The 27,025-nt window shown below is 40.2% G+C and overlaps 2 protein-coding genes across 4 annotated transcripts in view; one reads left to right on the top strand and one right to left on the bottom strand.

Annotated features, from left to right (window-relative positions):
* RELCH (RAB11 binding and LisH domain, coiled-coil and HEAT repeat containing) overlaps positions 1-11,276 on the bottom strand; it is a 104,425-nt gene extending 93,149 nt beyond the window's left edge. For all 3 annotated transcript variants that reach the window (XM_008149583.3, XM_008149582.3, XM_054723714.1), the window contains exon 1: positions 10,599-11,276. In XM_008149583.3, the coding sequence (XP_008147805.2) occupies positions 10,599-11,124 (526 nt within the window). In that variant the 5' untranslated portion in view covers positions 11,125-11,276. The remainder of the gene's footprint in view (positions 1-10,598) is intronic.
* A 361-nt stretch (positions 11,277-11,637) lies between these two features.
* The window catches only part of PIGN (phosphatidylinositol glycan anchor biosynthesis class N), an 82,105-nt gene continuing 66,717 nt past the window's right edge, over positions 11,638-27,025 (top strand). Inside the window, exons 1-7 of the mRNA XM_028157610.2 lie at positions 11,638-11,754; positions 13,885-14,031; positions 19,707-19,959; positions 20,725-20,846; positions 21,313-21,411; positions 23,210-23,316; positions 25,645-25,769. Coding sequence (XP_028013411.2) covers positions 19,739-19,959; positions 20,725-20,846; positions 21,313-21,411; positions 23,210-23,316; positions 25,645-25,769 — 674 coding nt within the window. The 5' untranslated portion in view covers positions 11,638-11,754; positions 13,885-14,031; positions 19,707-19,738. The remainder of the gene's footprint in view (positions 11,755-13,884; positions 14,032-19,706; positions 19,960-20,724; positions 20,847-21,312; positions 21,412-23,209; positions 23,317-25,644; positions 25,770-27,025) is intronic.

The raw sequence follows: 27,025 nt of genomic DNA, 5'->3' as shown, positions 1-27,025 counted from the left end.
GTACTAGCCCATAACAGATTTTGTAAATAAAATGTACTCTGGATTTAAGAATTATATAAGGCAATATTATAGCTCTAAAATAAGTATGCTTCTTTAGATGCAGCCACATTTTTTTTCAGGGCAAGCAAATGCCCTTCCAAATACTCTAATATAAAAAAAGAGTTTGGAAAAATTAACCTCTTTTATTAAGAAAGAAGCTACAGCCCAGCCAGTGTGGCTTAGTGCTTGAGCGTGGACCTAGGGGGTTGGGGGCTTGATGACCACCCCCCCACCCGCCCCTGTGTGAGGCATGTAAGAGGCAGCCAATTAATGATTCTCTCTCATCATTGAAGTTTCTCTCTATCCCTCTCCCTTCCTCTCTGAAATCAATAAAATATATTTGTGAAAAAAAGAAGCTACATATTCTAATATGAACTGTATCAGCATTTCTTCAAATTCCAGGATTGTGTAACTTCTTAATATTTACTTTATAACTCAGAAACTGAATGATCAGGGACTTTCATCATAATCCACAAACCGGTAAAACCTGTATGTAAGTTTTACTAAGTCTAAAAACTAAATGCATTATACAGTGTGACTCTAAGACATGCGGAATGACTTTATAAATCATGCATGTAAGTAGTCTAATTTATATTTACTTACATTTAATACTTTAAAACTGATGACAGAATGAGATTTCACATCAGTTAAAAAAATTAGTCTCAGATGCTTGAAAAGGTATCTTTTAGGGAAATTAAATAGCACTTTAAAAATTAAATGTATCAAGAAGACTGACCGGCTGCTGACTAATAAAGAGCATTGGTTAATTCAATTAAAACATCTGTTGAACTACTGTGTACCAGGTTACTGACAGAAAGGTACAGAAAAATATTAAAGAAAATAATTTTTAAAGACGTGTATATAAAAGTCCATCTAGGTATGTTGTGTATGCTTATATGTGCTTTATATGTTTTTGTAAATATATAAATAAGTTATTAATACTAATTGAGTAGAATTAAAATTTTTCATTACATATTCCATACTGTTTGAATATTTTTTAAATTCAGCCCTCACCAAGGATATGTTTTCACTGTTGTTTGTTTTTTTTTTAGAGAGATAGGAAGGGAGGGAGGAAGGGAGGGAGAGGAAAAAAAAACATTCATCAGTTGTCTCCAGTAGGGATTGAACCGCAACCTAGGAATCACACCTGCCATCCTTTGGTATATGAAACAACACTCCAACCAACTAAGCCACTGGCTAGGGCTGTTTGAATTTCTTTGTATGTGTTTTGATATCTTTTCTCCAAAAACTTCAATATTTTATAACTAGTGGCCTGGTGCACAAAATTCGTATGGGGGGGGAGGGGAGAGCAGTGCCCCTCAGCCCGGCCTGCACCCTCTCCAATCGGGGACCCCTCGAAGGATGTCCTACTGCTGGTTTACAGGGATCGGGCCTAAACCGGCAGTAGGACATCCCTCTCGGAATCTGGGACTGCTGGCTCCTAACTGCTCACCTGCTTGCCTGCCTGATTGCCCCTAACCACTCTGCCTGCCAGCCTGCTCGCCCCCAACTGCCCCCCACCGCCAGCCTGCTCACCCCCAAATGCACCCCCGCAAGCCTGACCACCCCCAACTGTCTCCCGTGCCAGCGTGCTCACCCCCAATTGCACCCCCTGCTGGCCTGCTTTCCCCCAACTGGCCCCCCTGCTGGCCTGCTCACCCCCACCTGCCCTCCCCACTGGCCTGCTTGCCCCCAACTGCCCCCCGGCTGGCCTGCTCACCCCAAACTGCCCCCCCCCACTGTCATGATCACCCCCAACTGACAGCCTGCTTCCCCCAACTGGCCCCCCTGCTGGTCTGCTCACCCCCAACTTCCCCCCCACCAGCCTGATCACCCCCAATGGCTCCCTCCACCGGCCTGATCACCCACAACTGCTGACCCATCCTGGCCTGATCACCCACAATTGCCCTCCCCTCTTGGCCTCTAACCGCCTCTACCTGGGCCCCGCCACCATGGCTTTGTCCAGAACGTCCAGAAGGTCTCCCAGTATTATTAGCATATTACCTTTTTATTAGAATAGATAGAGGCCTGGTGCATGGGTTTGGGCTGGCTGGTTTGCCCTGAAGGGTGTCCCGGATCAGGGTGGGGGTTCCCTTGGGGCGTGGGGCGGCCTGGGCAAGGGGCCTGTGGTGGTTTGCAGGCCGGCCACGCCCCCATGGGGTGAGGGTCCCCGCTGGGGATGTGTGGCCACCCTGAGTGAGGGGCTGTTTTCAAGCTGGCCACACCCCCCTCAGGGTGAGGGTTCCCACTGGGGTGCCTGGCCAGCCTGGGTGAGGAACTGATGGCTGTTTGCAGGCTGGCCACGCCCCCCAGTGGGGACTCTTACTTCATGGGGGCGTGGCCAGCCTGGATAAGGGGCTGAGGGCCGTTTTCAGGCTGGCCACACCCCCTTCAGGGTGGAGGGTTCTGCTGGGGTGTCTGGTCAGCCTGGGTGAGGGACTGATGGCTGTTTGCAGGCTGGCTAAGCCCCCCAGTGGGGACCCTCACCCCATGGGGGTGTGGCCAGCCTGGGTAAGGGGCTGAGGGCCATTTTCAGGCTGGCCACATCCCCTGGTGACCCAGGCTCCCAGCCCCTCCTTGAGCAGAGGCCACGGCGGGCTGGAAGCTTGGCTTCCTCTGTTGCCGAGGGCAACCCAAGCCTCCTGCTCACTCCAGCTCCATGGCCGCCGCCATCTTTGTTGGGTTAATTTGCATACTCACTCCTGATTGGTTGGTGGGCGTAGCAGAGTGATGGTCAATTTGCATGTTTCTCTTTTATTAGTGTAGATAGTGTATTTTATAATTAAAAAGTCTTGAAAATACTCAATTCACAACTAAAGAATAGAAAGAAATATAGTATCAAGGAATTAACTTTTATATTCTAATTCTTTCAGTAAAGGTCATTTATTGAATCATGCCTAAAAAAAACCTATGTCATGGTAAATAATAAAGAAATGTATAGTATATAAACTTAATAAATAAAAAAGATAATAAATCTCACTCATATATGGGATATAATGATCAACATAATTTGATGAACAAGAATAGATCCAGAGACAAATGGTAGGGGAGGGGAGAGAGCAACCAAAGGACTTCTATGCATGCATATTAGCATAACCAATGGACACAGACACTGGGGTAGTGGGGGCTTGCCCGGGCTGGGAATGGCTGGTGGGGGGGGTGTCAATTGGGGAAAAAGGAGACATATGTAAAACTTTAGACAATAAAAAAAATAAATAAATAAATAAAGATAATAAATTTACCTGACTGAGGTTGTGTATAAGCATTTTAAATGCTACCCGCTTAAACTAAAATGGAATCTTAGAGATCTGTCAATGGCAAAAATCACATTTATATTTTCTGATCCTCAATTCTTTTCTGATGCTTGGGCTCATTTCACTGATCCTATATTTAAAATACTTGCAAGTGAGAAGTAATCTTAGAGTTATTCCAACACTCTCATCTTTATAGATGAGCAAAACTGAGCTATGTATTCATGAATTCTATGAATAACTACTAACCCACGGTGGGGAGTAAAAAGATAAAGGTCCTTGCCTCAAATAAACTTATGCACACAGATAACGATTCAATCAGATCACATTAACCTTTATGTTAAAGGTTAATTTGTGAGCAAGCTAGGAGTAGAATTCTAGTCTCCCAGTTTGCAGTCCATCTTTTCTTTGTCACAAGATTCCACAATGAGTTCAACTTTAAAGCCAAAAGATTTAAACTTAAGAAGAGATTTAAACACAAATTTATTGATAAACCATTCACTTAAATTTCTATAATGCTGGATGATTTTACCATATGAATAGTTGTCAGATAAAGAGGATTATTAATAACAATAGTTATGATACTTAACATTTTTGACCACTTTTTTGTGCCACTTTTTACAGATAACAACCCCTGTAAGAGGGGTCGCTACCATCTGCATTTCACAGTAATGAAAGAAAGCAGACTATTCACAGTTGTGCAAGTAGGAAGCAACTGAACAGGAGGAAGCAATTTTAAAAGGTTTTAGTTGGAGTGACAAGAACAAATAGCTTCTAAAATCAAGTAAAAATAAGAATGGAGATTAAATGCACTGTTATAAGTCTAAAACTGATGGTCCAGACGGGAGCTAAAGGCTTGAACTAAGGCAGCACTCAGGCATAGAACTTGATAGATGGTTAGAAATAACAGAAAAGATGATGTCACTACTTTGAGCAACCTATCCACCTACAACAGGACCAGCTGGTTTCAAAAACATATGAACATTGTTTCTGACTGCTGGGGATTTCTGAAATAATAGGTAGGAAAATCTGGAAGAAGGCTACACCCCTGATTGCACTGTGTGGTCTCCTCCTCAAGACTTAGTCATGCTCCACGAGTAGACTAGAAACTTAGATGTAACCATGCAGCAAAGCTTCAAGATAAAAAGAGAGCAATGCCTTAAACTTATAAGAAAAATAATGATTTGGTAGATGCCTGAATCCTCACTGCTATTGTGAGATGAATTTTGGGGCAGGTTTGCCCCTAAGGTGATCCCCCTACTTTGCAGAATGGCAAACTAATTCAGGCTTGTAAAACGATTTCAATCAGAAGAACTGGTGACTATATTTGGCTCTAATTTGAAGCTAGTTGATCCTACAATCACATGTAGTATGTGCATTTCCTGATTTGGATTATGTTGAGTGCTGTGTAGTATAGACACCTTCTTGACATTAAATGATGCTTTAGGCAGATTATTCACCTCGCCTTAGTGTGTTGCTACAGTTTATTTATTATTATTATTATTATTATTTAATCCTCGCCCAAAGACATGGTTAGTGAGAGGCAATATCCTAGAGAGAGAGAAACAGAGAGATAGAAACATTGATATGAGAAACATCAATCAGTTGGCTTCCTTACGCTCCCTGACTGGCATCACTTTATTTTTTAAATAATCAATTTTGTACTACCTGACTAGCCTTCTGTATTAAGATGATTGACTATTCTGACTGAGTTAATAAGATATACGTACTTTGAATGAATTACTAAAATACTTTGCCTGATTATATACTAAAATGATCTGAGGCTTTTATATATAGAGATACCTAAAACTAATACAATATTATTCTTTAATTATACCTCAAAAAATTGCAATACTAAAACAAATACTCATATGATAAGGGAGTTAAATGAAGCAGATCAATCCAAAATTTATACAAACCCATAAAAAGTCTATCAAAGAGGCACTGCATCCAAAATATGGCCAAATAGCAAGACACTATTTATATATTAACAAGTATGTTTTTAGTATCAATAATTTAGAAACCATAATTCATCATTAACTCTCACAGTACTTATTGGGGAAAGCCAGTAAAAACAACTACCTATAAGAAAAATATAGGCTGTTAATGTAAGGGTGGGGCAAAAGTAGATTTACAGCTGTTCGTATGAATAACACAATAATTAATAAATAATAATACAAGAATAAACTCTTGTTTCCTTTACTCACAATTGTAAACCTACTTTTGCTCCCCATCATCCCTTTCTCAATTGCTATTTGTAATTTAGATTTCAGTGTGTTTTTAGACCATGCTAAATATTCTTTTGCAGTTGATTATCATATAACCATGGGAGGAGACACTGTTAAAAGCCATAAAAAAAAATTAACCAAATTTAGCTTTGGACCTAAAAATACTAGTAAACAAAATGAAAATTACACCAATTTCTGAAAGGTTCTCGTTAAACCAAGTTTTTTAAAAAACAAACAAGTATACATTCTGAACATCACCCCTAACTTTCTTGTTTGAAAACCAGAAAGTGTAATTTTAATTTTTGACAGAAGTAAGGTCTGCTTTCCCTGATTAATACCCCTATCTTGCTTCCTTTTAGCCAAAGTACCACAGTGGCTTAAAACATCAATCAGCATTTTTAGAGCTACCCAAATGGAAACACTTTATTAAGTGGAGAGCCAGATAATGGTTAACATGTTCCCAGAAGATGCTTTAAACAAGGAAAAATATAAAATAAATATTATCTTTTCTTTAACTCACTTCCTTTTCCTTTCCTCACTCAGGATAAAAAGTCTAAATTTGGCCAAATAATAAAGTCACTATTTGGTCAAAATTTCTCCCATCCTTGAGGGTCAAATTTAAACTTTACTTTCTCCACAAGGGCCATTTCATTACCATAATCGATAGTGATTTTTCTATATCTGATTGTTTACACTATTATCTGTAGCACAGAAGACTATTCTATAGTTCTTCCATGTGTTAGTTTTGCCTCTCCATCGCGAACATGCATCATACATCTTCTGGATCCCTACAATTCTTAACTGATCACACAATTAAGAAATATATTAATCAATGTAAAATATTGAACACCAACTATATTCAAACTACTGTACTAGGCAGTGAACATATCTGAATAAATTTCTACAAGAATTAATAATAATTTAAAAAGTACTGGAAAAGCATAGGCAAGAAAAATGACAGTTATACAACAGGTAAATATTCTGTTGATATTTTCTCTCCCAGAAACCAGAGGAAGCACTAAATCCAATTCCAATCTAACAGGTAGGAACTACTTTGTAAAGTGAAAGAGATGGGAACTTTGGAAGATTGTAATTATGACATTTTAGCACTGGTGATACTAGAAAAGGAACACTGAGCACAATGAGATATGTACTCTTTGAGAGCTCTGAGAAAGGATAGGTAGTATCATGAAACAGAAAATTTTTAAAAAGGAGGAAGATGACAAAAAGATTGTAGGCTCACAAGTGAAATTATCACATTTAATCATAAGTGACTGCCTCCTGGTAAATTAGTTGCCTTATAAAAATTTGAAGGCATGGTAAATGCCTTGCCTAAAAGAAATCCATCACTGAAAAGCAGAAAGTTACCTGTCTTCCCCATTTGACCACCTAATATCTCTACTGTACAAAAAACTAGGCCCATCCTAAGAAAATAAGTCCAATTTTTATTAAAGCTCATTCCTTCAAGTGAAACCAGCATTCCTCTAGCTAAGATACTACAAGGGAAACAAAAGAAAAAATAAATGAGACTACATCAAACTAAAAAGTTTAAGAAATTTTATTGATTTTTTTTTTTAGAGAGAAGAAGTGAGAGAGAGAGGGAGAGGGAGAAACATCAATGTGAGAGAGAAACATTGACCAGTTGCTTCCTGTATGAACTCCCATTGTATCCTGACCAAAAATGGAACTAGCCATCTTTTGGTACATGGGCCTATGCTCCAACTAACTGAGCCATACCAGCCAGGGCCAAACTGAAAGGTTTTAGCACAGCAAAGGAAACCATCATCAAAATGAAAAGACAACCCACCAAATGGGAGAACATATTCGTCAATGATATATCTGATAAGAGGTTAATATCTAAAATTTATAAATAACTTATAAACTTTGACACCAAAAACAAACAATCCAATTAAAAATGGGCAAAGGACATGAACAGAAACTTTTCTAAAAAAGACATAGAGATGGCCAATAGACATATAAAAAGATGTTCAGTGTCACTAATCGTCAGAGAAATGTAAATTAAAATCACAATAAGATATCACCTCACACCTGCCAGAATGGCTATCATCAACAAATCAACAAACAAGTGTTGGGGAAGATGTGATTTAAGGGAACTCTCATGCACTGTTGGTGGGAATGTAGATTGGTGCAACCACTGTGGAAAGCAGTATGGAGTTAGCCCAAAAAATTAAAAATGGAACTGTCTTCTGACCCAGTGATTCCACTTCTGGGAATATATCCCAAGGAACCCAAAACAATAATTTGAAAGAATATTTGCACCCCTATGTTCATTGCAGTGTTATTTACAATAGCTAAGATCTGAAAGTAGCCTAAGTGTGTCCATCAGCAGTAAGTGGATAAAAAAGCTGTGGGACATTTACGCAATGGAATAACACTCAGCCATAAAAAAACAAGGAAATCTTATCCTTTGAGACAGCATGGATGAACCTGGAGAGTACTATGCTAAGTGAAATAAGCCATTCAGCCCTGGCCTGTGTGGCTCTATTGGTTGAGTGCTGCTGTGCACTGAAAGGTTACCAGTTCCTTTCCAGGTCAGGGCACATGCCCAGGTTTTGGGTTCAATGCCTGTTTGGGGTGTGTTCAGGAGTGAAGTTTCTCTCTCACACTAATGTTTCTCTGTCTCTCTCCCTCTCCCTTTTTCTCTCTCTGAAATCAATTTTTAAAAATAAAAGAAAGAAATAAGCCATTCAAAGAAAGACAAGTACCATATGATTTCTCTTATATGTGGAATCTAATGAACAAAATAAACTAATAAAATAGAAACAGACTCATAGGGAGCAGACTGACAGGGGGTGGGGAGGGGAGCTGGGTGAAAAAGATGAAAAGATTAAGTAAAAAACAACAACAAAAAAAACTAAAGAAAAAAAACTCCAACCCTAATAGAATGACAACAGTATGGTGATTATCAGAGGGAAAGGGGGCATGGGGGCTGGTAAGAGAGGGTAAAGAGAGGAATACTAGGTGTACCAGTTAATAATGCGGATTTTTTTCAATAGATGGAGTTACTCATATGTTGATATATATGCGATTTAATATGTATGCTATTTTGTTGTATTGACAACAAGCTTCAAAACTTCATGTCAAATTTGCTGAAGGTGTTAACATCATAGATATTTTTACACTTAAATTTTGTGCCAAAAAAAAAAAAAAAACATTTGCAGGAAGTTTTAATTCATTACTTTATTTTGAAGAAAAAGTTATCATATACATCGGGAAGCTTATGATGAACATGCTCCATCTCAGGATACCTGTGAATGCTGGTTTAAATGCTTTAAAAGTGATGATTTCGATGTGAAAGACAAAGAACGTCCAGGTCAACCGAAAAAGTTTGAAGAACAACAATTACAAGCATTATTGGATGAAGATGCGTTTCAAACTCAAAAACAACTTGCAGAAAGATTAAACGTTGCTCAGCAAACAATTTCCGATTGTTTACAAGCAATGGGAAAGATTTTAAAGGAAGGAAAATGGATGCCGCATCAACTGAACAAAAGACAAAAGGAAAACCGAAAAGTCATCAGTAAAATGTTGCTTCAACAGCACGAAAGAACGTCTTTTTTTGCATCGAATTGTGACTGGCGATGAAAAGTGGATTTATTTTGAGAATCTCAAACGCACAAAATCCTGGGTTGATCCAGGTCAACCATCAACATTGACTGCAAGGCCAAATTGCTTCGGAAAGAAGACAATGCTCTGCGTTTGGTGGGATCAGGAAGGTGTGTATTATGAGCTTCTAAAACCAGGTGAAACCGTTAATATTGATCGATACCGACAACAATCAATTTGAATCACGCTTTGATCGTGAAATGACCAGAATGTGCCAGAAGACACGGCAAAGTAATTTTGCCTCATGATGACACACCATCACACACTTCAAAACCAGTTAAAGACACGTTAAAAGATCTTGCCTGGAAAGTATTAACCCACCCGCTGTATTCACCAGACCTTGCTCCTTCATTACCACTTGTTCCGATCGATGACACACGCACTTTCTGAGCAGCACTTCAAAAACAAGTGGAAAATTGGGTCTCTGAATCATTTGCCTCAAAACAAGAGAAGTTCTATTGGGATGCTATCCACAAATTACCTGAAAGATGGGGAAATGTGTAGCTAGCGATGGACATTACTTTGAATAAAGCACTTTTGATGTTTCTCTTGAAATTATCTTGTTTTCTTTGGTTACAAAATCTGCATTATTAACTGGTACACCTAGTAAGTGGTACTGGAAAGAGATATGACTTGGAGTGGTGTACACACAATATTATAGAATTGTATCCCTGAAACCTATATACTTTTATTAACTAATGTAACCCCAATAAATTCAATTAAAAATATAGTATATAATGAATGGGGTAAATGATTACTCTGTGCTACTAAAAATGATTTTAACAAGTAAAAAAGTAAATTTCTAACTTAATGCAGGTTAAAAAAGCTTCGGTGTGATGAGACTACGAGATAGACTGCAGATTGAATTTGCCTAACCTTGCTCATTAGATTTCCTGTCATTTTGGAAACTACTGAAATCAAGGCATAGAAATTGAATTAAATTGTGTATATTGAAAGAGAACATATTTCATGCAGTTGAAAACCCCATCTTTTTTTTTTTTTGGAATGAGAAAGTCATCCCAAAGACAAAGGGTCTTTAGTGGAGACAGAGCAACAATAATTCCTATTCTTTTCTCGGTCTTGACTTTCGGTCAAATTACAGTGAACAGTTTAAGAAACACTATTTCCTGGTAATGGCGATTCAGGAAATTGGAGAAAAGGGAAAAATGATTAAAGCGATAAGCCAGTTTGCAAGGGAGACGTCTGGAGTGCTGTAATAGCCAGTGAACTAGAAACGCTGGATATTTTTATAGATACAGACACCAACTAGGGAGCCAGGAGCCAGTGCAAGTTCAGCCAAGGGATGAAGGCAGACGTGGGGGGAGAAGTCACCGCAAAAACCCCCTACCCCCTGCAACTGTCTAAAATGTCCATAATATTCAGAATCCGCCCAGAAACACCCTCCCCCACAACCCTAACAACCCTGCGGGGCAGACAGGCTGCTTTCACTTACTGAGCTGTCCCCCGCCCGACGTCATGCTTGGCTCCCGACCTCCTGCGCCTCCAAAGCCGACTGCTCCAGGGATCCCTGGCGCCCCCATCCCCGGCGGGGTCCCACTCTGTCTCTCGAAGTTGCCCGGATTGGAGAAGTAGTCGCGCAGCCGAGGCAGCTCTCGGCCGCTCTCTAACAGCTCGGTGTGCAGCTCCAGGGCGGTCAGCAAGTATTGATCGCGCAACAGCTGAGCTGCGATCGCATCAATTGACAATCGGGCCGGGTTCTCCCCACTGCCCCCCAGTGCCACCGCAGCCGCCGCCTCCCCAGGGAGCACTGGCCGTGCACTGCTCCCTAAGGCCACGGGATCCTGGGGCGATAGCGAGTCCGCAGAGCCAGGATCTAGGTCGCCCCCGGAACCTAGCCGAAGTCCTGCCCGCCGCTCCTCGGTCGTCGCTACCTCGTCGTCATCCTCGTCTGAATCACTGAGAAATGGATTCACGCCGCCGCTACCACTGCCACCACCTCCAGGCACCATCGCCGCCATCTTATCCTGTCAGGCGTGTGGGCACCTCCCTGACTGGTTGACAGGCCGCAGCCTGAATTCCCCCTCCCCCTCAGCGGGCACTGCACACCTCCACAGCCCGGGCCTGGCCACGTCCCGCCTCTCCACCTGGAGACCAGGCGTACGCTCAGAGGCAGAAGGTCCGGAGGCAGCAACACCCACCACCTCTGCCGCGGCTGCAACAGCAGCCCGGCTTTGCAGGCGTCTTCCTGGTCTCCAGTCTCGCGAGAAATAGAGCGTGTTCTGCCCTCCCCTTCTCCCCGCCCCGTCCTGCGCCCGCCCCACCCCAGCCCCGTAGGTTCACAGAACCCACCAGCAAAGCCGCTCTGGACTCAAATGCAAAACCCCGCCCCCACTCCTGTTCGATTGGCTACGAATAGGGAGGAGGCGGGGTTACGGAGGACTGGTCTTAGAATTATCGCGAGAACTGTTGCTGGCCAGGTAGGTGTCAGGGGGCGTTCCGTGGTTGAGACGCGGTTGTGACGGCGACTTAGGAACGTTCTTTTGGCTGTCCTTTCAGTGGGCAGAGAGAACTCTGCCAAAGAGGGGAGTCCTGCCTTCGCGCTGAGGTGGCCTCATTCCCCGACCAGGCTTGACCGGGATAAGCCCCAGGTAAAATCCGGGGACCGGTGCACAAAGGTGCGGTGGCACCGAAACTGGTCCCATGCCCGCAGGTCGCTGCTTCTTTAGCACGCTTCACTTTTTCTGTCTGGTTGCCGCTAATGGGTGGCATTTTCCCTGCGTGTGTAGCGGGTCCCCAGGGCAGTAGTTAGAATTTGGCTTCTTTTCTCATCCTTCCCTTCCCAGCCATGTGCCTGCTTACCCTGAAGGCCTGGCAACAGCACCGGCTTCGTGCATTTCTAGGGAGCGCCCTCTGGTCCTGGAGTTAGCGCTATAAAACGTCAGTGGAGTGGGGCGGAGTGGGGCGGAGTGGGGCGGGGGAAGTGCGGAGAGTAAATAGAAAAAGGATTTGCTAGGATCTGTGAATATCCTAATAGCCTCGACTTGTAGAACAAGCGGTTAGGGGCTCAATAAACACTTAGAACTTAATACATAATTTGCTCAACAGGGGACCCTTTAGAATATCACATTCAGTTCCATCAAGTAGAAAAATAAGTAAATTTAAGCCTAGAAACGTTAATTGACCTGGTCTAGTCAACTCCACTCATAAATATTCAAAGGAACTAAAATCAGTTATCTTAACGTCCAAAGCCATTCTTCTTTCACTATGCCTTGCACCTTGTCCATTTAGGCTGGAATTCAGGTATTGACCGTGAAACTTAATTATTTTAAAACTTAGATGCTTTAGACAGCTTTGATTTTATCAAATGTTAGCACATAAAGGAAGTATACTAAATTTGGAAGTCCAACGTTTGTCTCTTATATCATTCCTTGATTACAGTTCGAGGTGGTAAAGGGGATATTTCTAGTCAACAGTATTAGAGTGCTATTCCTAAGAGCTTCTGTTTTCTTCACACATAAATTGCTCCTTTTGCAGGTTTAAGATTTCCTTTCTTTCTGTATAGTTTCCTTTAAGGACCAAAGTAAATAGGTAGCAGTAATTATGTTATCAGATAAGTTACATATTATATCCAAGCAGTAAAGTATCTCCTTTAGTTCTGTGGAAAAATTAAAATAGAGCATTCTTATGTAACCTTAGGCCAAGTTATTGGTTTACATGTAAAGGGATGCCAACAGTTAAATGTAGGCTTTAATTTCAGTTTACCCAGGCTCAGTAAACTAAAATTTTAATTTGAATGAAGCTTTTTTTTTTTGCTAGAAGTTTTTTTGAATTTAAAAAAAATAAAACATTAGGTCCTAATGTTCAAATTCTAAATATTTTTCTGAGACATATATTGAAGAAAAACACAGAAAAAAATCTCATTTTAGGAAAATAGTATTAAAAATAACTAATGCTCTATCCTGTTACAAATATATTTTTTGTAGGGATATTTTCCATTGATTTTTAGAGAGAATGGAAGGAAAGGGGAGAGACAGAGAGAAAGAAACATCGATGTGAGAGAGATACATCTATTGGTTGCTTTCCACATGCGCCCCAACCATGTCCAGGATGTGATGGAGCCTGCAACCAAGGTATGTGCCCTTGATCTGAATCGAACCCGCAACCCTTCTGTCAGCAGGCTGATGCTCTATCCACTGAGCAAAACCGACTAGGGCTTGTTACATATTTCTTGACAAAAAGTATTACTGATCCTTATTGTAACTGAGTTTGCCAGAAAGATTGAAACTGGAACCAATTTCTGGAATGGAGTAATGGGTGGATTAGGAATGGCATGATTAGAAATGAATAGTTTATTTACAAATTCCATCTCTATAATGGGGAATTTTAGAAATTTCCTGCACTTAAGGTCCTTGAAGAGGATTGTTCTTACCAGGTGAAGAGCCCAAAGTTTGTATTCCAGTTGTAATTTGCTGTGAGACCTTAAAAAAGTTACTTTACTTGTCTCATCTCACATTCATCTATTTGTCAAGGGGATAATGAAAGTATACAGGATTAGGAATGTGCTTGTCACAATGTCTGGTACTTGGTATACCATAAATGTTGTTATAGTCAGTTATCAATTAATGTAATATTAGTATATGTTGAAAATATTTGACAGGTTTTTAAAAATAAAACAAATATTAACTGGAAAAAACAAGTCAGTAGGGCCCAAAGGACATAGCTTTAATTTAGGGTCTGACTTCTAAAATATAGGTTGAACATAGATTTTGTTTCCTCAGAGAGTTGTAAGAAGTTGGATGTAGAATTTCTTCATGATTGGCTTCCTGTACAAATGTAGTTTCCTGATTCTACTTTATAACCTATAATCATGGACTTAATTATGTGATCTTCCACATTCATAACAAATCAACTGGCCAGTCTTCTCTGTAAGTACCTTGCTTTTCTACAATATAGAAGTTTATTTATCAATTTAAAATATTAATAATTGCTGATCTCTACTTAACAATAGTTTATTAGTAGTATGTTGGGAATTTTTTTTACTTAGCAAGATTTACATTAATGTAGGTCTTTACAGCTAGTGTTTCATTGAGTAATCAGAATAATCATTGAAGTTTGTATTTTAGTGATGAAAATGTGACAGATTGCTTTTTTTTCCCCCCAAGCACTTCAATCTTTTTAGTGTGTAAAAAAAATTATTTTGGATTTAATAGTCTTAAGATAATAAGTAAAATTTTAAATGCAAATTGCAGTAGACTTAAAGTTTTAGAGATATCTAACTTTTTATTGTTTTATAATGTATAGTAAGTATTCCACCAGCATAAATTTTTATTGGTATATGGATATGTGTCCTTTAAAATGTAGTAGTTATTCACTTATTTTGACAGGTGTCTAAATGATTGAGCCTTTTTCAGTAAAACTGAATAAAATATGATTGTTTGAAGATAATATTAATAATATCGCTTAATATTGCTTAATATACATGTGTTGGGCCATAATAACATAAGTAGTATGTGAAAGATGATATTCTGGAATCACTGCAATTTTATGTATAGTAAATGACTTAAGCATAAACTTGTGTTTTTTTTTTCTTTTTTATGTATCCTGAATTTTTACAGTTTTTGTGTTATGTTCTGGAGGAATAAAAAGAGAAGCAAGGCAGCCTCTAGTGGCAATAGTGCATATTACATGTTCCTTTGAAGTGATAATTCTAAATAATTTATTAGGTAAACATTTGAGTCCTTGCTAAGTGCCTCGGACTGTGATGAGTGCTGGAGCAGCCCTGTTTGCTATGACAAAATTATGGATAAGTGATAGAAAGACAGTAACCCAAATAGTCAAAGACTTAGCTATGTAATTATAAACTAAAGTAAATGTTTTAGTTTCTGATTTGGACTGCATAGTCCTGGAAGAAGTGATGCTTGAAAGTACAAGCAGATGTTATGAGACAGTAGGGTGAGAGGATGGAGGGTAGAGTGGAAGTGCATTCTGTGGGGAGGAATTGTACCCATGACGGTCTTACAGCAGTAGGAAACATGAGGGTATGTAAAGAAATAAAAAAAGGCCAGTGTGGTGAAGTACCATAAAGCAAGAGAAGGTGCTATGGGACAAGGCTAGAAAGAAAGGCAGAGGCCAGTCCAGGTAAGACCTTGTTAGTCATATTGAGGATTTCAGTCTTGATCTGGGTAGGAGAGAGGCACTGAAGGTTTTTATATTAGGGGTGAGGTGTTCAGATTTGCATTTTGAAAAAAGCAAAACAAAAAAATAATACATGGCTACACAGCAGAAGAATAGAGTATAAAGAATAACTCTTAGTTCTCTGATTTACATATCTGGGTGAATGGTGGTGCCATCCCCTGAGACTAACACTAGGGAGTTTGGAGGCTTCCTACCTAAACAAGGCTCATGGCCTTGTGGGGAGTCGGGTGGGTGGTGGAGGGGGGTGTTTGGGAAGGGTGGTAGTTACATCATGGATGTGGTTTTAAACATACTCAGTTTACATTTCTTTGAAATATCCAAGTGGATGTGTCAAGGTTGGAGTTACATATATGGATTAGGAGTTATAATTTGTTGAGACTTTTGTATATAGGTGATAACTGAAGCCAAGGTATGATGAAAAATGACTAAACAGAAAGTATAGAGTGAGGAGAGAAAAGGGCCTGTTATGGGGCGACCTGCAAGAGACGACCACCAGAGACAGATCAAAATTTATGAGCCTTTAATAAACTGGCCAGTGACGGCAGTTGCAGCACTCTACCGCGGTAAAGGCCGAACTGCAGTGTAGACCACAGGTGTTATAGCAAATTTATACTCGGAAACCACAAGAGGGAGTTAGGACAGTTACAATGACAACCCAAAGGTTACAAAAGCTATTTCAGCCGTTTCCAAGGAACTCAGGGCACAGGTGTAACGCCTGGGCACGCTTGGCCAGAGCGTGACCCACTACCTCCCTCCAAACTCTAGCCGACCCATTGTTCGGTGACCTACTCTACCTCCCTCTGTCCTAAGGCATCCTGCCTCCAGGCACCAGAGGAGCTGTGCAATGTTTGCAGCCCAGAACAGGCCTACAACCAAGTTTTGAGTAACTCCAAAATTCACTGACCAGATAGAGCCCATTCTACACTGGTCAGAGATATAGCAGGAAAACCAAAGAAGTAATGTTCAAAGAAGCCAAGAAATGAGAGCTATTTTTAAAAGAAGGCATAGCTAATAAAGACAAATGGAATGGGTAAGCCATGGAAGACAACTGAAAAAAATAGTCATTGGATTTTGCAGTATTCACTACCTTAGAGAAATCTTTCTCAATTGAAGTTGTTTGAGAATTAGGTGATGGGATAAAAAGAGATTGTATTCAGTATTTTCAAGAAGTTTGGTGGTCTTAGGGAGAAAGGAGCAGTCAGTGCCTTTAAAAAAATTTTTTTTGTCAAGTCTATATTTGTGAGCTGTATCCTTATCATAAATGTGGCTTAATTCATTTCAATTCTGCATAGTATTTCATTATGAACTGTCAATGTAAGAGCGTACAAACCTATAGAGAATTTTTATAAAAATTGATTTGAGCCAAACAGAGGATACACCTAGAAGCAAAGTCTCCATCGACTAGGGAAAATGCTGCCTTGAAACGGACATTATGGATAGTTTGCTCGTGGCAGTTAATGGCATACTGTCTTATCAGTATTATTTAAATGTTTCATGCACATTGTTTAGTATCAGATCTGTGACTGTGTCTTCTTGGTGTTCTCTGTAATACCCCTGTACACAGTTATGCACAAAATATGTGCACAGAACATTTTTATTGATTGAACTAGTGGCCTGGTGCACAAAATTCATGCATCGAGGGGGGGGGTTTCCTCAGCCCAGCCTGCACCCTCTCCAATGGGGAACCTCTTGGGAGATGTCCTTCTGCCAGTTTAGGCCCAATCCCTGTGGGACATCCCTCTCGCAATGTGGGACTGCTGGCTCCCAACCGCTCACCCTCCTGCCTGCCTGATCGCTCCTAACTGCCTCTGCCTGCCTACCTGATTGCATCTAACCCCTCTGCCTGCCTACCTGATCGCCCCTAACTGCCCTCCCCTGCTGGCCTAATCTCGCCCCCAACTGCCCTCCCCTGCTGGCATGGTTGCCCCCAATTGCCCTCCCCTGCTGGCCTGATCTCCGCCCCCCCCCCCCCCCCGCAATAGCCTTCCCTTGCTGGCCTGATCTCGCCCTCCCCTGCCCTCCCCTGCCCTCCCCTGCCGGCCTGATCTCGCTCCCAACTTCTCTCTCCTGCTGGCCTGATCTCACCCCCAGCTGCCTCTGCCTGTCTGATCACCCCTAACTGCTCTCCCCTGCCGGCCTGATCTCACCCCCAACTGCCCTCCCCTGCCAGCCAATTTGGTTCTGATTGGTTGGTTTCTATGCTAGTCAGCATCAAAAGCTCCGCCTCATAGGCAGCCATTGGCTCCTCGCAGTTCACCCAGATTTGGTTCTGATTGGTCGGTTTCTATGCCAGTCAGTATCTCTGGGCCTATCTCCAGGCCTGATCAGAGAGGCAGGGCTGATCAGCAGCCCCCGCAGAGGCCCGGAGAGAAACAGAGGCGTGCCTGCTGGAGAAGCCCAGAGAGAGAGAGAGGCAACGGCTGGTCAACAGCTGCCATGGAGGCTGTGGATCAGACCCTGCCTCTTTCTTCAGGTCTCTCTCTGGGCCTGATCCAGAGCCCCCTCAGCAGTCAGTGCTGGGTCGCCGCTCCCACAGCACTGACTGCAGGACTGACTTTCGGTGTTTGATAGAGCCTTCATTACGGACTCTGGGTTTTTATATATTAGGATGAGTGTATCCTTCTGCTTTCTTGTTTTGGTGTTCAGGTAACTAAAATAAAGTGTTCCCTTAGTGAGTGCAAATTTTATGAAGCACAGATGAAATTTAACTACTTTCCTCCCTATAATTTAGCTAACTGGACAAAAATGTATGTTATCTGCTTAACTTGGTGATAATCAAGAGAAGTTAGAAGTCTGCTGAGCTGATAAGCAAAAGTCAAAAAAGTCTACACACATTTAGATGGCATTAAAATTCTAAGAATATCAATGGCTGTTATATGAGCACCATGAGTTACATTTTCTATTTTATACAGGATTTGGTTTGACTAAATGATACATAACTCATTTTAGGACTCATTTAGTTCTTTCTTCATTTTTTGATTCTATATTAGTTTTTATGAGCTTAATATACATTTAATTTTATTATAAACTAGCTTTCCCGTTGCAGGAAAATTCCTGCAATGGGATTTCCTGCTGCACTCTACCCCGCCTCCGTTCCTCCCTTGCCGCCCGCCTCGCCTTCTCCTCCGGCCCTCCCGCATTTCCCTTCGCCCCCGGCCCCGCCTCCGCTCCGCCTTTATCACCCGCCTCACCTTCTCCTCCAGCCCGCCCGCATTTCCCTTTGCTCCGCCATTGTCGCCCGCCTCCGCCCCGCCCCGCCCTTGCCGCCCGCCTCACCTTCTCCTCCGGCCCGCCTGCTTTTCCCTTCGCCCCCGGCCCCGCCTCCGCCCCCGGCCCCGCCTCCGCCCCGCCCTTGCCGCCCGCCTCGCCTTCTCCTCCGGCCCTCCCGCATTTCCCTTCGCTCCCGGCCCCGCCTCCGCTCCACCTTTATCACCCGCCTCACCTTCTCCTCCGGCCCGCCCGCGTTTCCCTTTGCTCCGCCTCCGCCTCCGCCCCGCCCTTGTCACCCGCCTCGCCTTCTCCTCCAGCCCGCCCGTGTTTCCCTTCGCTCCCGGCCCCGCCTCCGCCCCGCCTTTATCACCCGCCTCACCTTCTCCTCCGCCCGCGTTTCCCTTTGGCCCCGGCCCCGCCTCCGCCCCGCCCTTGCCGCCCACCTCGCCTTCTCCTCCAGACCGCCCGCGTTTCCCTTCGCCCCCGGCCCCGCCTCCGCCCCGCCCTTGTCACCGGCCCCGCCTTCTCCTCCAGCCCACCCGCGTTTCCCTTCGCCCCCGGCCCCGCCTCCGCCCCGCCCTTGTCACCGGCCCCGCCTTCTCCTCCAGCCCACCCGCGTTTCCCTTCGCCCACGGCCCTGACTTCGCTCCTCCCTTCTCCTCCCCCCGCCCCCCTGGCTTGCTTGCTTCTTCGAAGCTTTACTCCCCTTTGCAGCTCTTGGCTTCTTTCGACACTGTCTTGATATGCAAATCAGCCGCCATCTTTGTTGGGGGCAATTTGCATACTCGTCCTGATTGGTTGGTGGGCGTGGCTTGGCTGGTGGGCGTGGCTTAGGTGTAGCGAAGGTGCGGTCAATTTGCATATTTGTCTATTATTAGATTAGATAGTTTATTGGAGCTAATTGCTTATTCTACTTGAATCTTTTCTTTTTGCTTGAGTGTACTTTATCATGTATTTTATTTCAGTATCATCTCAGTTATTGAAATAATGTTTATTATATACATCTCATGTATTTTATTTCAGTATCATCTCAGTATTTCAGTTATTAAATAATGTTTATTGTTACCACCAAAAATGAAGTTGAGTTATGTAATATTTTAAAATATATGTTTCATCTATATGTTGTCATCAAGATATGTGAAAATATGTAATTCCATTAAGGTTTACCCAGATTTAATTTCGTTCCTTCTTTCAGCTTTTCTTGAAGATTAATTAGTTACACTGGATATGCTGCTCTTCTTTATTGTGGGATTGCTCGTACATTTTGTATTCTTCGCCTCCATCTTTGACATTTACTTTACATCTCCTTTGGTTCATGGGATGGCTCCTCAGTTTACGCCATTGCCTCCTCCAGCAAGGAGACTAGTGCTCATTGTTGCTGATGGGCTGCGGGCAGATGCACTTTATGAATTGGATGAAAAGGGAAATCCTAGAGCACCATTTATTAGGTAAGCTTGTCAACTGGAACAAAGACATCTCTGGAAAAAGTATGATCTGAACTGATCAAAATGTTTTTAAACAGAGGTATCCAAATTTCTTTATGCCTTCCTCTTTCTGTTTAAGTCAGTTTTTGTTATATAATTAAAGAAGTTAAAAATATAGTCAATAGTGTTGTAATAACTATGTATGGTGCCAGGTGGGTACTAGACTTATCAGGTGGGTCATTTAGTAGATTATATAAATTTCTAACCACTACATTTGAAACTAGCATAAAATAATATCATATGTCAGCTGTAATTGAATAATTTTATAAAGAATAAAAATTTGTGAAAAGATACTATGACACTTCATCCCTAAATACTTCAATATGTATGTTTTAAGAACAAGGACTTTCTCCTACATAACCACAATACCATCATCACACCTAATAAAATTTAACATTGAGAGAATATTATTGTGTATATAAGTTATTTATTATGTAAAAAAAATTTCAGTAGTTTGTGGCTTAAAACAACAACACTGGTGTATTTTGTTTTATGATTCTATACAGTGGTTGAGTGGGTCTTTGTTCATGTACTTGGGCTCACTTATGCTACTGAATCCACTGGTGGGAGGGCTAGGACTGGGCTCGCTGGGATTAGGTTTTTTTTCCTTCATAAATTTTGACTCACTCTTTTGGGTTTGACTCCTTCTGTAATAATATTATTTTTCCAAAGCCTTAACAGAGCATTTAATTATGTCTATGTTAACTATTCATCTGTAATATCTTTTAGGAATATCATAATGCACGAAGGCAGCTGGGGGATATCTCATACACGCGTGCCAACTGAATCTCGGCCGGGTCATGTAGCCCTGATAGCTGGGTTTTATGAAGATGTTAGTGCAGTTGCCAAAGGTATTGTTTATTTAGACAATTTCATCCTGTGAAAAATGTATTATGTAAATATTGCTATTTTAGCACTGCATCATGATACAAGGTGAAGGATGTTTTGAGATACTTTTGACATATTTTAGTAGGCCTTAGCTAAGCACATACTGGTATTGAATCAAGAATTAAGTTTTAGTATTATATCATCATGTGCTATTAAAATAATGTGATTGGATAGATATATGGTTTTCCTAGAAGTTAACTCTCAAAAGTTCAAAATAATTCTTTATTTTAGTAAGAAGTAAATTATCTATTATAAGCTTTAAGAAATTTGTGGCATGATACATGTAACAAAATCTATTATTACTTTTGCATTTGTTGTGTGATTAATTTTCATTGTTATTTAAAAAATAATTCTTTAGGGGCTATACTAATACCTCACCGTGTGTATATTGTTTTGTTATTATTTGCTTTTTTTCTTAATTACCTGAAGGATGGAAGGAAAACCCTGTTGAATTTGATTCTCTTCTCAATCAAAGCAAGTACACATGGAGCTGGGGAAGCCCAGATATCGTGAGTATGTTTGCCAAAGGTAAGAGACATTTATATTTTCTCAGGTAGTAAATAGGTTAATAAATTAACATAGTAATTTTTATATACTAACAATATTTTATTGATTTTGAGATACATGTTTTAACATATTTAACAATTCTAAATAGGGATGTGTGTTGCAATGGACAAACATATCAATTTGATTTTTTTCTTCTTAGTTGAAATACTGGCACATCATATAGTTGGGCAGGCCAAAAAACCTCAAACTGCTAGCCATTTATATACTCTTGAATTCAGTGGAATGACATATAACTCTAACATTCAATAACTTTATAATCTTGGACAAGTTAGATAACTTCTCTGAACTTCAGTATGCATTTTTGTAAATATGATGATTTTATGTCATAAGTTTGTTTTTAGGATTAAATTAGATAATTCTTGTGAAACATTTAGCAAAGTGCTTATCATATAACTCCTCATGATGCTGATGCTGATGTCTGGTTCATTTTACATTGATGAGTTATTAAGAAGTTGGTAAAAAATATTTTTAAAGAAATTGGTAGTCACAAAGATTTAAACATTAAAATTAATGTTTATGATTCCTATTTTCATATATTCAAGATCTTGCCATTTGGATTAGTTTTTGTTTTCTGTGTATGAATCTGCAAGTATTAGAACATCTTTGATTACAAAATTTATTTTACTTTCTAAAATCACTGGATTTTTTTCAATTTTATGTCATTTAATGCCTCTTAGTGGGGAGCAGAATTGTCATTTCACTTAATGAAAAAGTTTTGTAACGTTATACTTAGTCATGGGTGTAATTATATTAGTTGAAATAATTTGAAGATTATTATGTCTTGAAAGCAAAATACATATTCAGAATTTTATGTATGACATTCATAGAACGTTATTATGTAAGGCAGGCCAGAAAACCTCAAACTGCTTGCCATTTTTATAGTCACTTCTTTAAACAGCAGTTTAGCTTTGGGGAGGACAGGTGGCTTATTTAACTTACCTTCCTACTTCTGGCTACAGTTGATAGGATAGGGTCAATGCCTGAATTGGAGACAGTCCAATAGGAATGTTCCTTTTCTTATAGTAACCAACAAACCAACTCAGATCTTTACTTAGAATGTGGGAATTAGAATGGCTGAGCAGTGGAATAACTACTGTCAATAGGACTAAACTGACATCGTAAGAGATTGTCATTACTTGGTTTTATCTCTTCCTTCTAATCTATAAGAGCCTATCTAACTCAAAAACTCACTAAGTTGATTGGATTCTTTATAAAATATTGCAAATGTATAAGATTAATATATTTGTTTATCCTGTCAAACTATTTGGCAAAAAGCAATATCTATTCCCCAATATTGATAAATATACACATAATCTTTAAATAAAAGAAGTGACTATTTGCATTTTCTTCTTGCTTTGGGTAGTTTTGTAAACTAAGTGAATTCATCTATTTTACATTATAACATTCTAACCAAAAAATTTTTTTAATAATTTAATCCTTATAGGGAGACAAACTTTGGTGTTTATTTTTGTGTATTAGCATTGTCACTTTGGCAAGTAAGTTAACTTACATGTAGTGTATCTGCAAAATTGGAATTATCTTGTGAGAACAAAGTAATAGCATGTATTAAAGGACAAAGCATGGTCAATGGTACATAAAATAAACATTAACTATTCCTCCCATCTTTCACTTTCCCATCATAATCTAAAATGCTTTGTGAAAAATTCTGGTTACTCACAAAAATCTTTAAATGACTACTTCATATTTCTAACAGTTTAAAAGATTGTTTTAAAAAAATTTCCCCCAATTTCCTTTTCAGGTGCTACAGGAAACCATGTTTTTACACATAGTTATGATGCTGACAATGAGGATTTTGGTGCCAAGGATGTAACAAAACTGGATACGTGGGTCTTTGATAATATTAAGGTGCGTACTATTGAGTGGTGTACAGGACACCTATTTCTACCTAAACTACTAGAAACAGATTTGTCAGTAAATACATCTTGTATTTGTGTGAACGTAAAAGTTTTATATTATAGCACACTATTTTTAAAAGACTGGATTCTAAGAAATTAAACATTCTACAATAACCAGTTAATAGAAGTTTAAAAAAATAATTTAAAAAAGGTAACCTTTTTAAACTACATGCTTCAGATAGTAAAATGAGCCCTACATTGGAATTCAGTTAAACTGTATTTTATTCCTAGTCTGCTAAATCATCTGAGGTGTAAACCTTAACCAGTTTCTTACAGTGTGGCAGCCTATGAGATGTGTGGAAGTCTCTTGAAAAATGCTGTTTAAATGTAATCTATATATATAAAAAGCCAACGTCCGTAATGACCAGAACGACCGATGACCGGTCGCTATGATGCCCACTGTGGCCAGCGAACTGGCCTGATCAGGGGGCAGGGCTGGACAGCCAACCTCCTGCAGCTCCTTCCCCTGGGCACCCCTGTCCCCTATGTACCCCCACTACCCTGATTGGCCTGCAGCCCCTCTCCCTGGCCAGTCCTGCCCCTTGATCACGCCCCAACCCTAATAGGGAGTGGAGCCAGCTGGCCAACCTCCTTCAGTCCCTCCCCGCTGCCAGCCCCACACCTGATGGGCCCCCACCACTCTAATCGGCCCGCAGCCCCTCCCCCTGGCTGGCCCCACCCCTGATCGCACCCCCCACCCCAATAGGGGGTGGGAATGGCTGGCCAACCTCCTGTAGCCCCTCCCCCCAGCCAGCCCAGCCCTGATCAGGCCCCAACTGGGGCGGGCTGGCTGGCCAACCTCCTGATATCTCCTCCTCCCGACAGGCCCAGCCCTGATCTGCTCCGATTGAGGCCAGGCTGGCCAGACCCCACCTGTGCACAAATTCATGCACTGGACCTCTAATGCAATTATAATAACACTAGAGGCCTGATGCATGAAAATTCATGCAAGAGTAGGCCTTCCTTCCCCTGGCTGCCACTACCGGCTTCCCTCTGGCACCCAGGACCTGGGCTTCCCTCTGGCTGCTGGCAGGCACCTGGGACCCAAGCTTCCCTCCTCTGGCTGCCGGCAGGCACCCAAGACCCAGGCAGCTTCCCTCCAGACACCAGCAGGCACGTGGGACCCGGGCAGCTTCCCTCCGGCCCCAGCTTCGTCTGGAATGGTCTAATTAGCATATTACCCTTTTATTATTATAGATGAAGTAGGTGTTTTTAAAAAATTTTTTACTTGAAAAAATTTTTACTTTAAAGAAAAATTAGATAAGTAAAACCAAATTAGCAAATTAATCATAATAAAATATTTATGTGTTTTTGTAAGAAATAAGAGTTTTTTGACTCTTTGATAGGGACAATTATCACAGTTTCACCAGGAGTCCAATTAAAATTTATCAAAAATTGTGGGAAATGTGACTATTGGCTCTCTCCTTTCGATCAATCCATTGTTTCTCATCTTCAAATTATAATTTATCTGTTGTATGAAGCTTTCATTGATTGATCCCTAATGCTTCTTCTTTTTACCAGTGATGTCTTTTGAACTGACATGGTGGACTTCTCCATAATGTACTTATTTTTGTTCATTTGTTTATAAATATACTTCTAAATATATATTTGCATTTGTTTTTATATTTACTTCACAGGAATTAAGTTCATCCACATTGAATCTTTTTGCGTTTTAAAACTCAGTTTAATACATCATCTCTTCTATTAGATTTTCCCTGACTTCTCTTTGCTTCACCTTACTTCCCATTCCATTTACATGATAACCCTCTTCTGTGTTTCCTTAAGGCCACTAGTACAGTTTTATTTTTGGCGCTTGTCAAAATATTTCTTCAATCTTCTATATATTTTTTATTTATTGATTTTAGAGAGAGAGAGAGAGACAACAATTGGTTGTTCCACTTATTTATGCATTCATTGGTTGCTTCTTGTATGTGTTCTGACTGGGATCAAACCCGCAACCTTGGCATATTGGGATGACACTCCAACCAACTGAGCTACCCAGCTAGGTTCTATATTTTATTCAATATTATGAGATTTTTATGAAATCAGATCTCCTTTCTATAACCTTTTCTTGGCCACAAAAAAATAGCTTGTTTCCTATTTAAACATAGATGTCTCAAATGACAGCAAGGATCTTGTAGTGGTAGTCCTGAGGACAAATTTAAACAAAATAAGATAATTTTATAATTATGTATAAATTTAATTAAATGTTCTTATCAGAATTATTTTATAAATAAAATAAATGAACTAAAATTTTTAACTGATTTGTTACATATAGGAATTCTTTCATGCTGCCAGAAACAACCAATCTTTGTTTTCTAAACTAAATGAAGATAAAGTAGTTTTTTTCTTACATCTATTAGGAATAGATACAAACGGACATGCTCACCGACCCACATCAAGGTAATTTTAATGCTGTGTTTAATTTCTTATTTTTTGGGTAACAACCATTTTGTTTGAACTTTTAAAGTAGTATATATATTTTTTGTGATTATCACAACAGATATATTTTAAATAACTCTAACGTAGAGTAAGTCCTCACTTATATGAGCTATAGATTGATATACTATAGAAGCTAAAATCACATGTGCTGCGGCCAGACTGCACATTAATATAAGTAAAATATATCCTGCATTCTTCATGTATCAAGGCAGAGAAAAAAATTATGTATTTTAGAAATTGAGTAAATCTTGACATCAAAGCATTTTTATGGTGTTAATATATCACAAAAAGATGTAATTAGCTATTCCTTACATACTCCATTTAATCAGTATTATAGCTAGCAAATAATTGTATAAAGTTTAGTATACTATATTTCAGTAGCACTCTTTATCTAGAACAGCATTTTTTTTTCACTTTTGTAGACCATAAGAAAGAGGAAGAATCCATGTTGTTATTTTTTTAATATATTCTCATTTATTTCAGAGAGGAAGGGAGAGGGAGAGAGAGAGAAACATCAGTGATGACAGAGAATCATTGATTGGCTGCCTCCTGCACGCCCCCTCCTGGGGATTGAGCCTGCAACCTGGGCATGCGCCCCTGACTGGAATCGAACCCAGAACCCCTTAGTCCACAGGCCAACGTTTTATCCACTGAGCCAAACCAGCCAGGCCCCATGTTATATTTTTATGCTTTATTTCAAATTTGGTTTAGATTAGTCTAACTGTAAAGCCTATTGGTTAGCTGTCCATAATGAATACCTCATGATCCCCTTTTTTCACCTCTGCACTGTTTTAACTGATAGTTCATACCAAACCAGCCTTGCCAGCCTAGCTATTTTTAAGTGTACATGTATGGAAGCTTATGTATAATTTGTTCAAAACATATTTGATGTGGTATGATATAATTTTACAATATATTATAACATTTTATATCACAGACTAAGAGAGGAAAAATTCTACATTTGAAGCAGTTATGCTTACCTATTGTCACAAGGACAATATAGTTTGCATTATGAGAGACATGAACTTGAAAAGCATCATTATTGCATTTGAAACTTAAAAAGCATTCATTGCAATGTATTTGCTAATCAGTACTCCCCTCTTAAATAATTTCTGACAATATTTCATATTCTTTTGCTTCTTTAAACAGAGAAAACATTATTTTTAACAATCTGAAGAGTTCTGATTTTAAACTGTTAAAGATGAAATCTAAAGTAT

The sequence above is a fragment of the Eptesicus fuscus genome, chromosome 12 (genome assembly GCF_027574615.1).
Source record: "Eptesicus fuscus isolate TK198812 chromosome 12, DD_ASM_mEF_20220401, whole genome shotgun sequence".
Lineage (NCBI taxonomy): Eukaryota > Metazoa > Chordata > Mammalia > Chiroptera > Vespertilionidae > Eptesicus > Eptesicus fuscus.
Note: the sequence above shows the minus strand (reverse complement) of the source record. Positions and strands in the feature narration are given on the sequence as shown.